Source organism: Acomys russatus, chromosome 25 (assembly GCF_903995435.1).
Source record: "Acomys russatus chromosome 25, mAcoRus1.1, whole genome shotgun sequence".
In the NCBI taxonomy this organism is placed as follows: Eukaryota; Metazoa; Chordata; class Mammalia; order Rodentia; family Muridae; genus Acomys; species Acomys russatus.
The window spans coordinates 34,137,392-34,151,505 of NC_067161.1; the positions used below are offsets into that span (position 1 = coordinate 34,137,392).

A 14,114-nucleotide genomic window follows, 5' to 3' on the forward strand; every position below is an offset into this window, starting at 1 on the left:
GCAAGCCAAAGGAAGCAAGCCAGTAAGCAGCACCCCTCCATGGCCTCTGCATCAGCTCCTGCCTCCAAGTTCCTGCCCTGCTTGAGTTCCTGTCCTGACTTCCTCCAGTGATGAACAGTGCTGTGGAAGTGTAAGCCAAATAAACCCTTTCCTCCCCAAGCTGCTTTGGTCATGATGTTTCATCACAGAAATAGTAACCCTAACTAAGACAGGACTTATTCATACGGATTTGAAGACATCAGACTTGGTGGCCCAATGGGCAGAAAAGATGACAGAGAACCCATGTCAGCATCTTCACTGAGCATGGAAGTGACACAGCCCAGAGACCCGTGTCAGCATCTTCACTGAGCATGGAAGTGATACAGCCCAGAGACATGATCTCCAAGGAACAGTTTTGTAAAACTACGCTGTATGGCTGCAGAGATGGCTCAGCAGTTAAGAATGCTTGCTGTTCTTGCATAGGAGCCAAGTGTGGTTTCCACTACCCACATTAGGAGACTCACAACCGTCTGTAATTCCAGCTCCAGGGGATCCAAAGCCCTCTTTTCTGACCCCCTCAGTCACCCGAACTCGCGTGCAGCATACACATAGTTTTTAATTTTATAAAATCTGCACAACAAAAAGGAGAAAACACGATGCTGCCTGATGCTGTAGTCTGAGTCCTGAGCCTGTAGCTGATGGATCCATGACAAAAAGGTTGCACAGAGTAGGACAAAGGTAAAAGGTGAGTAGCAACAGGTGACCTCAAAATCCACCTGAGATGACCCATGGGGAAGGAAGGACCACTCACCAGAACCTAAGTAGATGTTGAGAGTCCAAGAGGTTCCCAAGACTTCTAGGAAGACTGAAAAGAGACCCTGGAGCTGGTTCTCAAGTGGAATTCATAAAACCTCTGTGTCTAGTCTTCGTCCAAGTTGGACCTTGAATACTTTAGGTAAACTATGAATAAGAAAATAAGTGCTTCAAAGAGACAACTCATTGAGTCCTTTGTCCTCTGAGGACAAAAGGCCATGGGAAGGCTTCTACACTGGGTTTCAAATCAGGATAATTGGCAAGGGTTCAAGGCCAGCTTCCTAACTCCCCTGTGAGATAACCATATACACGAAAGTCCAGAAGTGACCATCACATCAGTTGTAACCTCAGCAATGACCAACCTGTCACTATTTCTTTTCAAGTCCATAGGTGTGGACCCTCTGCCAGCTAAGCTGTCCTATGACAAGTCGCATGACCAAGTGTGGGTCCTGAGCTGGGGAGACATGCACAAGTCCCAACCAAGCCTGCAGGTATGTTGAGCACAATGAAGCAGACACTCAGCCTATAGCAGGATTCTGTTTGTATAATGTAATTATCTCATGCTTCCCTGGGTGACCATCATTCCAAACTCTTTCCACAGAGGCCCAAGAAGAAAGCAGGAAACAGCTAGTAAACTTTACCTGTCTTCTGAGAAGAATTTTTCAGTTAAGAAGTTGTCTAGAGCAGATTGCCCATAGGCATATCCATGGGTAAATTGTCTTGATTGTTAATTAAAGCAAGAGGACCCAGGCCACTATGGGAGGTACCATGCCCTGTACAGGCAGTTCTAGACTGTATAAGAAAGCTAACCAAGGTGGAGCCTGTACCCCAAGCCAGCAAGATGACCTCCAAGGTTTCTGCTTGGGTTCTGGCCCTGACATCCTCAAAGATGGACTCTCACTCAGAAGTGTGGGCCAAATAAACCCTTTCCTCCCCTTAAGTTGGAGTCTTTTATCACAGTAACAGAATAAAACTAGAAAGAGCTTCCAACAGTTCTCCTGCTAGGCAATCCACAGGGTCTCTTTAACAAGGACTGCTACTGAAAACAATCTAAAATGTTCACATTCTAATTTCATAGCAACCCAGTCCTTACCTAGCCACACCATACCTGATTCTCCTAAGTCAATAATTCTTAGGGGCCAAATAGGATGAGCCTCTGGAGTCTGAAGAGTGGAAAAGATGATAAGATTTTCTTCTCCTTGAAATGAACACACCATCTAGAAAAAAAAGTATTAAATCAAGTCATAAATTGGGTCCTTTTCATTCATTTTCTGTTGGTATCACAAAATACCTGAAGCTGTGTGATTGATAAAAGAAAAGCTCTATTTTTCTCTCATGGTTCTATCTAAGACCAAGCGGCTCTATCTGGTCAGCTTCTGGTGAGAGAAGTGGGGTTCTGCATGCCATCACGGTGGACAGTAGAAAAGGGAAGCAGATGTACAATAAAAGGGGCATGTGTGCCAGCGAGTGAGGAGAGAGGGGGATGAGGCTCCCCTTATAACAACCCTGTCTTATGAGAACTCACCTACAAGAATAGAGACTCCTACAAGAATAGAGACTCATGAACTATTAGAAGTCCCACTGCCTTTTAACACTGTAACAATGGAGGCCACGCCCCAAAATGAGTTTGGTGGAGACACACTCTATTGAATCTGTAGTTCTACCCAACAAAACGCAGCAGCGCGTGTGCTTAAATCCATAGAGAAGGGCTCACGGAGTGCTAGGCCACACACAGCTAAGAGATTTGCCCATGGTCCTAGCCCAGTCAGCGTGGCTCTAAAGCCCCCACACTGGACCCCCGGCGCCCCCAGAAGTTGAGTTCAGCTGATCTGTAGCAGTCCTCCCCACACCAGCGAGGGAAGCTTGACCCTACTTGATTGTGTCTGGCCCTGTTCCTCTCCCCAGAGATCCAAGGAACACTATGAAAAAAAAAAAAAAATCACATGATGGTCTCCTGGGATACAGGGGAGGAGTTAGCTCATCACATGCAAATGAATGACTTGGGCCACTAGGGTTGAATGGTCTCTTAGAACCCACAGAGCCGAATGGAGACAACGCAGCACTATTCTCCTCCCCATCTGTTGCTGGACCCAAAGGAAAGATACCAGGCCCAGGTCCAGTGAGGTGGACAGTCAAACAAAAGAACTTTATCAGAGGTCCTGGGAGCCAAAGTAAAGGTTACTGAGAACGGAAAAAGAGCTCAGAGTCTGGAGGGGGACTGTAGCACTCACTTTGCTCTTAATCGAAAGCCTTTGAATGGCGGCCTTGAGGGTAGCCCATCAGGAGTGTCTCCCTGGAGTGGCTGAGGGAAGGGGCTGCTGCCTGGTCGCATGTCAGTGGAATAGGATGCAGGCAGAGTATGGAAACAAGCTGAGGCTGTGTGCTTCAAGGTCTTCCCTCCCTCCAGTAACCTACTTCCACCAGCGAAGCTCCACCTCCCAACACAGTGTCACCAGATGGAGACCAAGTGTTCAAACCCATAAGTGCGTGGGGGACGTTGCACACCCAAACACAACAGGGACAGATTTCCTGAGAATGCTAAGAAGGAAATCCAAGGAGGGGCTACCAGAGAATTGGACTTGTTACTAAAAATGAACAAAACATGCTTTCCAGTTCTTAAAACTGCAGCAATTTAAGGGGGGGGGGGGATGCATTTCTCTGAAAGTATCCTGAAAGAAAAAGAAAATCTTCTCAAAAGGAAAACCTAGGAAGAGCTGGAGATGTGGAACAGGATCCCTTAATATTCAGAGAAAGAGAAGTCACATTTGGAACAGAATCAAATATGCTAGGCATGGTACTACTACGCACCTATAATCCCAGCACTTGGGAAGCTGAGGCAGAAGGATGACCATGAGTTCCAGGACAACCAGGGTGACATAGACTATCTAAAAAGAAATCAAACAAATTTGGAGTATAGTTGCTAAGTTAAAGGACTTTAATCATGTAGATTCAAAGAGATCTAGGGCTGGAGAAAGAGCTCAGAGAATAAGAATGCTCGTCACACAAGCCTAACTGCCTGGGTTCAAACCCCTGGAAGCTGAGTAAACATGAAGGAGAGAACTGACTCCACAAAGTTGTCCCCTGCCCCCACACATGGTGTGCACATGTGTGAACAAACAGTCATTCCCAAAGAGAGGACTCTAGAATTTCAGTGCAAAGTGATGAGAAGTAATTTATCTCTGGGAACTTTTTAGTAAAATTCTGGAACTCCAAGAAAGACAGCTCTAACAAGGGAAGCCCTTTGGGGCTGAGAAAAAAACAAATCTCCCATAAAAGACAGACAATCAGGTTGACATTAGACTTGTCACCTGCAACATAGCCTGAGGACCACAAGTCACATCTATGTGGTTAGGAAAGAGCTAAGCTTCAGTAGGCCTGTCTCAGAGAAGACATCACTTACCTGAGAAGACAGAAGGGTGTGTGGAAGCACTAAGAACCCTGAGGGAACATCAAGGGAAGATACAAGTCAAGCATCGGATGAGCTGGACCAGAGACATTCTCACAATGTAGAGAAAGAAGGGAGACACAGCACTGAGGGACAGAGAGGGCCAACAAGGAAAGCACCTTAAATTGTATGTGGAGTAAATAAAGCTGGGAGAACTGGGCATTCACAAAGAAATAATAATAAATGTAAGTTAATGTAATCAAGAGGGAGTAGAGGTAGAGCAGAGTAAAAATACAAGCCTTAATTTTTTGGGAAAAGAAGGCTGGAGAAACTGTTGGTGTGAATATCCTATTTCTCTAAATATCTCTCCTTTTTGTGTGCATTCTTGCTTTGCCTGTATGTGTGTCTGTGTGAGGGTGTCAGACCCCCTAGAACTGGAATTACAGACAGTTTTGAGCTGCCATGGGGGTGCTGGGAATTGAACCTGGGACCTCTGGAAAAGCAGCCAGTGCTCTTCAACCACTGAACTATCTCTCCAGCCCCTGATTTTTTTTTTTTTTTTTAAAGCCAAAGATGTGCTGGGGATGTGTCAGTAATGTGCTTACCTGGCATGCATAAAGGCCAGGATTCCATCCCCAGCACCATAGAAAACCATACATTGTGGTGTATGCCAATAATCTTAGAACCTGGCAAGTAGAGGCAGGACAATTGGAAGTCCAAGGTCATCTTTGGCTCCATAGTGCATTTGGAGCCAGCTTTGAGCTACATGAGAGAGACCCTGCCATTCATAGATAGATAGATAGACAGACAGACAAATAATAATTCTATCAGGGTTTGGAAATAATTTGTTTTTAGGCAATACAAAGCCAAGCGTAGTGACACTAGCCTATAATTATAACTCAGACACACACACACACACACACACACACACACACACACACATTGTTTTAAGAACAACTTTTTCAAGCTGGGTATGGGGGCCCTGGGGAGGCTGAAGCAAAAGGATTCCTGGGACTCCCTAGCCAACCAACCCAGTCCACATAGCAAATTCCAGGCCAATTCAAGATACAGTCTCAAAAATAAATAAAGTACATGTAGAGCTAAAGAGATGGCTTAGTGAGCCAGGTGGTGGTGGCGCACGCCTTTAATCCCAGCGCTCGGGAGGCAGAGGCGGGAGGACCACTGTGAGTTCAAGGCCAGCCTGGTCTACAAAGTAAGTCCAGGACAGCCAAGGCTACACAGAGAAACCCTGTCTTGGAAAAAAAAAAAAAAAAAAAGGAAAGAAAGAAAGAAAGATGGCTTAGTGATTAAGAGCACCAGTTGCTCTTGCAGAGGACCCAGATCCAGTACCCAACACCCACATGAGTGGTGGCTCACTACAATCCATAACTCCAGTTCCAGGGGATCTGATGTTCTCTTTTGACCTCTGCAGGCATTAGGCATGCACATGGTAGACATCTATATGAACAGGGCAAACATTCATGTGCATAAATTAAAAATCTAAAACATATGTTAGTTTTTAAAGGGTAGGTGGGACATGTCCTCTGGCCTGCACACACACACACACACATGCACATGCATGCATTTCTGAGTTAAAGGGACTAGACTGTAACTCCATGTTTCCATGACAGAATGCTTTCCTACCACATGCGAGGACCTAAATTCAATCTCCATTACCAAAGGGGGCGGGGGAGAAGACATGAAAGAAATGCAGGAGGGGTAATAAAAGGAGAGACCTCAAGGCTTGAAACAGTGATAACGGTTGATCAAAGGGGATGCTCGAGAGATGGAATGTGAGAACCGGGTGAGGCGGCTTCAAGTTTAAAAGCTGTGGGCTTCAGGAGAGACTTTCATGATGATGAATAGCTGTGTGCCCGACAATGTAACTAAATGCATAAAGCAGTGATTAAATATAATATGGCTTGATCAAAGACGGGCCTAAATTGTACACACCACGTAGAGAAAATAGCACATGAGAAAAATCCATCAACACAGGCAAGGACCTGAATTTAATACATAGGGAAGATTTCACCTAGGTAGAATGCTTTCACACACGTACAGACACAAAAGCACGTCATTAATCTAAGGAGCATGTCAAAGATCTTGTAAGATTAGATGTTCACGGTGGTGAATCTAATAATCAGAAGGTAACCATGAGTGCTGGAGAGGGGCCGCGGCGTTCAAGAGTCCTTGCTTCTGTTGCAGGGGACCTGAGTTTGGTTCCCAGGATCCACAGCAGGAGGCCCGCAATCACCTATAGTTTGAGCTCCAAGAGATCTGATGCCCTCTTCTGGACTCCGTGCATGAAGGTGTGCATGCACACACGCGCACACACACACCCACACTGTTTAAATAACCTAATAAAATGTTCCTAGATATAGATGAAAAGCCATATGTAGCCATGCACCTATGACCCCGCAACTCTGCATACTGAGACAGAAAGGTGGGCAGTTCAAGACCAGCCTGGCCTATATAGTGAGACCCCTGTATCCTATATCCAAAACACAGGCAATAAAAAAGACTATCGGTGTGGGCAAAGACCATGCCGTTAAATATTTGTAAAGTATTAGAAGCATCCTACCATCTCTTCTAAATAGTCATCATTCAGGGATTTGTTAAGTTTTGCCCGGGCTGTGTGGCGGGGAGCCCATGCAGGACGCTCATTCCCACACTCCCCTCAGCAATCGGTTTTGACCATAAAGCTTATCACCAGTTCTCCCTCCCGTGTTCTGACCCCGGGCCCAGCCTTTTGTCACCTCTAGCTTGCCTCTCTAGATGTTAGTTCCTAGTGTTGTTCACTCGTCTAAGAAAGACGCTCAACCTTCTTGTCCCCTCCCTCCCAACTAAGCGACAGCTCATGCTATTGTGTCAGCTGTGTATCGCTCCTAAGCTGAGCTCAGAACCAGGGTCTCTACAATTCACTTTGGGGCATCTGTGGGTTCGGCTATATGCACAAGACCAGGACAAGAAGAACCTCGTGGCTCAGAGAAATAAAGTTGACGTGTCCCATCGGCTCAGTGGTCTGTGCTGCTGTGTTTGATGAAGCCACCTCTGAATATAGGGTGTCAGGGTGGTGAAGCGAGTGACACTGACCGATGACAGCCTGTAATTTCCCATCTCTATGATAAGCTAAAATGACAGGCCTGGTATCAAGCAGTGATTGCATGCTGCCTTGGAATTCTTGGCCACATTTCCCAGAGACTCTCTCTGCAGTCTGGTTTCTAATCCTTGTATTTTCTTAGTGCCCTGTTCTATGAGCTTTTTTCTCCTGTGGACTTGTCAGAAAAGCATCATCCTGCCATTTGTTAAATAGAAAAATCACAGGAAAATACACTCCGTGCAACTTCAAAAACCACTCAGAGAGTAGAAATCACAGCATGTGTCCCTCTGCTCCGGCATCTTGCCTGCTGACATCCCCCACCCTTAAGGCTAGCATGGATGCACAGAAAGACTCAAACCTGCCTGCACAGGCAAGCCAGCTGCTGTGTGTTTTGTCATGAAAGTGAAAGCCAGAAGGAAGTCCCTTTCCTAAAAGGCAAAAGTGTTCAGTACTTGAAGCTGTGTACTCAGCAGACCCCCTCAGAGACTGCCCTTGTCCTGTAGGCAGAAACCTGGGTCCTTTTTGCTACTTGCATGACCACAATATGATCATAAAAAATGTTTTCTCTCCCTGGTTGAGAGTTGAGGGTCTGCTTCCTGTCCCTAGTGCCCCTGAGGTCAAGTTGCCTGTGAACTGGTCAAGCCCACACTGCCTCTCTTTGGGCAGTGGCCTAGAACGTACAAGGATGATGACCATGTGCGGAAGGCAGGGGGTCATGGGCTGCCTGGGTTAGCCCTTAGCCAAATGGCTTCACACAGGGCACCCAGTTTTGACTCATCCTGTCTAACTTCTCCCATTGTAGAGCTAAACTCGGCCTGACTTGGCACAACAGGGACCTGCATGGCTATTACCCATGAGGAAACAGAGGCAACCATGCTCCAGTTTGTGCAAAGCATGGGGCCAACATCTTTTCATTAGGAACCAAGTCCCTTTTTCACAGTCAAAGTCACCTTGCAAGATGCCATCGTGGCCTGAATGACAGCCCTCTGGGATGCCTGCTTCCTCTCACCAGTTCTAGGATCTCCACATTCCGAGAGCAACATAGGACAGAAGTTGCTGGAAAACCATGCTAAGGCACCTAGCACTAAAGAAAATAAATTCCAGATTAGGGAGATGACCCAGTCAGAGTACTTGTCATACAACTATGAGGACATGAGTAAGTTCAACCCCCAGAGCCCATACTTTATATTTATTTATATATATATTTTTATATATATATATATTTATATATTTATATATTTATATTTATATATTTATATTTATATATTTATATTTATATATTTATATTTATATATATATATATATATACACACACACACACACACACACATACATATATATATATCCAGGTGTGGATGATGCACACTTGTAATCCCAGTGCTGAAAACTTAGAGACTGGCAGGTCCCAGGGCTTACTGGCCAGCCAGCTTAGCCTATGTGATGAAGTACAGGTCAGTGAGAGATCTTGACTCAAATATACAACGTGGACACGGCATGAGAAATGATACTCGAAGTTGGCCTCTACTAACATAGGTGCAGCTGTGCACATACACATGTCTCATAAGCACATAAAACCACTAAATATGGCCAATAAACTCCCAGGACATCGGGCCCTTGTCTAGAGCTCTCTTCCCTCTTTCCCTGCGGCTGAGCAGAGATGGATACACTCGAGGTCCATTGTTGGGAAGGAGCTGCCTGTGGTCACGTTACTCTACAAGGCATGGGATCTTCCTTGGGAAACCCCAACACCATTCCCTAGGTCCTCGTCCCACCCTCCTAGAGGTTGACAAGAAACAGACTGCCAGGTCTGAAGGAGGAGGGAAAGGCCATCTGGACCTTCTCTCCAGTCCCACCACTTCCTCGTCCAGGAAGGATAGATGCCTGATCTTCATGTTTCCAAGCAGTGCCCTGCGTGGCTCCTGTCCCTTCCCTGAGACCAGGGCTTACCCACCATCTATCTCTCTGGCAGCCCATCTGCAGGATCTACAGCTGAGCATGCGCATGTCCAGCTCTCAGACTCCGCCCCCTCCTGAATGGCCCCCATAAGCACCCCTCTCTCTGTTACAGGTGATCACAGAAGCCAGCACCGGACAGGGCCAGCACCTCATCCGAACATCGTTTGCAGGAGTGGACAATTTCTTTATACCCCCAACAAATCTCATCATCAACCATATCAGGTAACTGGCCTACCATGCCTCCACAGGCCGTGCTCAGTCCCAGTCTGCCTGGGCAGTCATGCCCAGGGTGGCACCAGCTCCCCCTCGCCCCCTCCCACTACCTGCTGAGCTGCCTTTGGATAGAGAACCACTCTCTTGACACAGCAGACCCAGAGTCTTTAGGACTGGCCACTCCCCTTCCTTCCTCTCTTCATAGACCAGCCACAGGCTCTGCAAACTTCCCCTGCTGGGTCATCAAGACCCCAGAGATCTCACTATGTATTGCCTGGGTGGACTAACATGTGTATGTCTCCAGTAAGAAATGGTTCATTTTTGTACACTGTTGCTGGGGACCCAAAGAGGACAATAGCCTCCTAAGAACCTCTCCCCTGCAGGGCCTCAGAGCTTGAATTGATGCATGAGCCTTCACCAGGATTCTGGATTCAGCCATGAGTGGTGCAGGCTCAGGCTTAGATGCTCCTGAGTGCCTCTTAAGTTCAAGTCCCTTTTAAGAGCACCGTTTTCTCCCTCTGCTTCTTTAAGGATGCTTTAAAGTCAATGCCTGGAGCATTTTGCCTGCTCTAGAGATGTCCATTTTTTCAAGAGGAAATTACAGACACAGGATATTTCTCCCACCCCTTTAGATGCATTCCGCGCCAAAGGCCTCTGCAAGCAAGGCTCTCGGGCGCAGGATCTCTGGGGAAGCCCCACTTGGAGGCAAACTTTTCCATACTTGCAGACAGTCCTCAACAGAACTTCAGAAAGCCAGATGTGACCAAATCGCATCTGTTAGAGCTCCCTCTCAGATCCAGTTTTCCCAACTGCCCTGGGAAAAGACAGACCACTTGAGAGCCCCTGACACTCCAAGGGGCAGGCAGCTTGTCCTAGGCCCTGTAGCCACAGGGGATCACAGAACCACCCCGCTGTGTAACTTCTGAGGCAAAAATTGCCCACGGTTCTTCTTGCCCACATCATGGATGCCAGAGGGGAGACCACACTGTGCATCTTCCCCCAGCATCAGGGCTATAAATAAGAATTCTCTCCTTGTTTGGCTGCATCTGCGTCTTCAAATCCTCACTTAGCAGATAGCCCAGGAACAGTCTGGTTTACAGGATCACATCCTTATGACAGCCAGGCAAGAGAGGTATATCTCAGTCTTTTTCTCCACGCCTACCCTGCAAGCCCAGATCTCCACTCCAGCTAACACAAGCTGGGGAAGCGATCCCAAGGCACCCCCAAAGAAAAGCCACTGAGGGCCTTTCCCACTCCGCACAAAAGCATTTTTCTGAAAACCAGTGGGTTCCGCTAACGTGCAAATCTATGAAGATTTGACCCCATCTGTATGTGGCTGTGGAGTATAGCTAACCCACTTCTGGAAGCGTCCCCCGCAGAATGATTGACCTTATTAATAGACCATCAGATGGCCGAAGGGTTAGCATACCATCATTTAAAATAGATCCCCTGCCCCTCACAAGGGCCTCCTGCCCTCTGACCTCCACTGTTCTCCTCCCAGGTTTGGCTTCATCTTCAACAAGTCTGCCTCTGCTGTCCATAAAGTTGACCTGGAGACTCTGATGCCCCTCAAGACCATCAGCCTGCAGCACCACGGCTGCATGCCACAGGCCATGGCACACACCCACCTTGGCGGCTACTTCTTTGTGCAATGCCGACAGGACACCCCTACCCCCACCTACCCACAGCTGCTCATTGACAGTGTCACAGACTCAGTGCTTGGTCCCAATAGTGACGTCACAGGAACCCCCCACGTGTCCCCCGATGGACGCTTCATCATCAGTGTCTCCAGCAAGGGCCCCTGGCTGCACGTGCAGGAGGTCACAGTGCGAGGGGAGATCCAGACTCTATATGATCTAAAAATAAACGCAGGCATCTCAGACGTGGCATTCCAGCATTCCTTCACCGAAGGTAATCAGTACAATGCCTATGCCACTCTCGACAAGGAGCCAGACCTGCTGTTCCTCGAGCTGTCCACTGGGAAGATGGGCAAGCTGAAGAACTTAAAGGAGCCACCCATTGGGCCAGCTCCACCCTGGGGTGGACCCCGCAGAGTCCTAAGGGACAGCGGGCTCTTTGGACAGTACCTCCTCACACCAGCTCAAGAGTCACTGTTCCTCATCAATGGGAGACAGAACACCCTGAGGTGTGAGGTGTCAGGCATAAAGGGTGCAACCACAGTGGTGTGGGTCGGGGAGGTATGAGAGGGTCCAGTAAGGAACCCCGGGTCCAGGAGTACCACCCTAGTCCTGACACCACAACCCCAACCTGGCGCGCTGTAACATTTTCACAGACAAAAACAAAAACAAAAAAACAAAAAACAAAAAAAAACAAAACAAAAACAAAAAAAGCCAAACCCTGTACTTCGCTTTGTGGTTCAACACTGATCTCCTTGCAAGTTCCCTAGTATAAGGTATGCACTGCAACCAAGATTGGGGATTTTTTTTTTCATTCAGAAGTATGATTTAATGCCTTGAGCTGTGACAAGAACACTTGCTGCTGCGTGCAGGAAAATCATCTCTGTGCCCAGCTGCACACCATGTCACCTGGGGACACAACAGAACTGAAGGACCCTGCTGCCCAGGCTGACACTTCTGTTGGTTGCCTTCACATAGTCATTATCCTAACCTGCCAGCCCCAGCCAGTCTGTGCCCTAAAGGAGTGGCCTGAGTAGCCGGCTTGAGCAGGGCCGTCCCTCTTAACGGGCTAGCCTTCTACCCCTGCTGGGGACCCCACTTGCTCCATGCCAGATGCTGTTTGCTTGCTTTTCCAGCTAAGCTCTATTCCCCTGAGGGAGAGCCTCTGAGACTTACTATGCCTTGGGGTGGGGTGGGGAAACAACTCGCTTGATTTTGCAAATTTTCGATTAAAACTAATTTTTTAAAAAAAATAATCTCAAATGCTAGGCTGCAGAGAGATGCTCTCCAAGTCTGGATATATTCTTTCCTGCCTTAGGCCAGGTCTCTGAGGGAAGGGGTCCCAGCCTTCCGTCCCATGTGCAGAAAAATTGACATCCAAGAAATAATGACTCTCCACATTGCATTGGCTCAAGTGCATCCCATATTACCAGGTTAAAGTCAGTGCTGGGACTCCAAGAGACCAAGCTGAGTCCCATGTGCCTGCTTTTCACTGTAGAAAGGCAACACATTACTAAGGAAGCCTAATATACCAGCAGAAGCCAGGGCAGACCAGGCTTGCCTGGCAAGGTAGACAGCGGTAGGACTCAGTGCCGACATCCAGAAGCCATGAGTGCCCTCCATCCAGAGTCCTAACACTGTAGTTCTTCATGAGTGCTCAGCACTGATGCTTCAGCCCTTGTCACCACACTGCAAGCGGGCCCTTTTCCCACACTCCAACCTACACACTCTCCAAAATGCAGAAGCCACAAAGATCTGTGTCAGTCCCTCCTTTCTCTGCCTGTGGTGGGCTCTCAGGCCATCTGGAAGAGGCCCAACCCAGCTATCCCTATGGGAACCACCTGTGTCAGGGATGCTCAACAAGAAAGAGACTGCCCACCCAGGTTTCTCAGAACACTCCTGCTCTCTCCCATGTCCCTAGCCAAAATGTACCTGCTTTCTAGCTTGAATGATTTGTTCTGCAAACCCTACAGCATTGAGGCAGTGGGTCTACCCCCACACCTCAGCTCACTTAGCCACTTTCATCTACCAACAACGACCATGACTTTGAAAATACAGACTGCACCTCGCTCTCGCTTCCTGTGTGAGTACTCAACACCGCCTGCCGCTAGTTCAGCCTGCCCCACTTAGCCTGTCTCTTAGTCCTCGAAATAACTATCCCTAACAGTCCCCGGTGTTTTCCTGTCCATGTGTCAGATTTGGGTGATGACAAGACACAAAGAGATTGAGGGTGCTGACCTCGGAGGTCAGCAGCAGTAGGTAATGACACATCTTGCCCCACTTTTTTTAATCTACTTCAGTATCTTGCTACGATTCCCAGAGTCTTACGCTTTCACTAAAACCTTGCAATGTTCACAAATGTCTCCTTTTTGAAGAATGGCATCTGCCTCAAGCAGAAGGACCCCTGATCCTCAAAGAGGCAACACATCGCCTCCCCCCAGCCCACCAAGACCAGAGTGCTCACCCTCTTTGAATGCAGGATTTCACAATCAAAGGATAATCTAGTCCACCAAACTGGATGGAAGCAGGCGTGCTACTTGGCCACTGCCCCCCCATATTGCCTGGAAGGCACCCCACCTTTCTCTTTTCTTCTGGTAGAATTACTAAAGACAGCCAGCATATGTCCAGTGACCTGCCTGCATGAAGGACACAGTTGAAGCAAGAACTCACAAGCCTGAAGACCAGTCTGATATCAGTAGCTCAGCCAGGATGCAGTCACAAAAGTGGGATGGCAGAGGACCATAGGGAAGCCTTGCCTGGCTTGTCCCTCTCTTTACTTTGAGGCTAGAAGAGACTCTTGGGAACAGCTCAAACCCCACAGGCAGAAGATGACAACACAAATGGGTCTCCTACAACAAGCCCAGCCTGCAGGGATTGTTCTGAGAAACACAAAGATTGATAGCTAAAAATTTACCCAGGAAGGATTGGTTTAACCAACAAAATCACCAGGAAAGCTATTTACACAAACCCCATCTGTAATTCCTAACATTCAACTGATGACAAACATTCAGCAATTCTTTTCTTTCCAGAAA

General features: G+C 47.6%; 1 protein-coding gene across 1 annotated transcript in view; it reads left to right on the forward strand.

Moving 5' to 3' along the window:
• Fstl4 (follistatin like 4) overlaps positions 1 to 11,724 on the forward strand; it is a 409,490-nt gene extending 397,766 nt beyond the window's left edge. The window contains exons 14-16 of the mRNA XM_051167894.1: positions 1,176 to 1,283; positions 9,345 to 9,454; positions 10,947 to 11,724. Of these exons, the coding sequence (XP_051023851.1) occupies positions 1,176 to 1,283; positions 9,345 to 9,454; positions 10,947 to 11,649 (921 nt within the window). The 3' untranslated portion in view covers positions 11,650 to 11,724. The remainder of the gene's footprint in view (positions 1 to 1,175; positions 1,284 to 9,344; positions 9,455 to 10,946) is intronic.
• Positions 11,725 to 14,114: the final 2,390 nt, after the last annotated feature.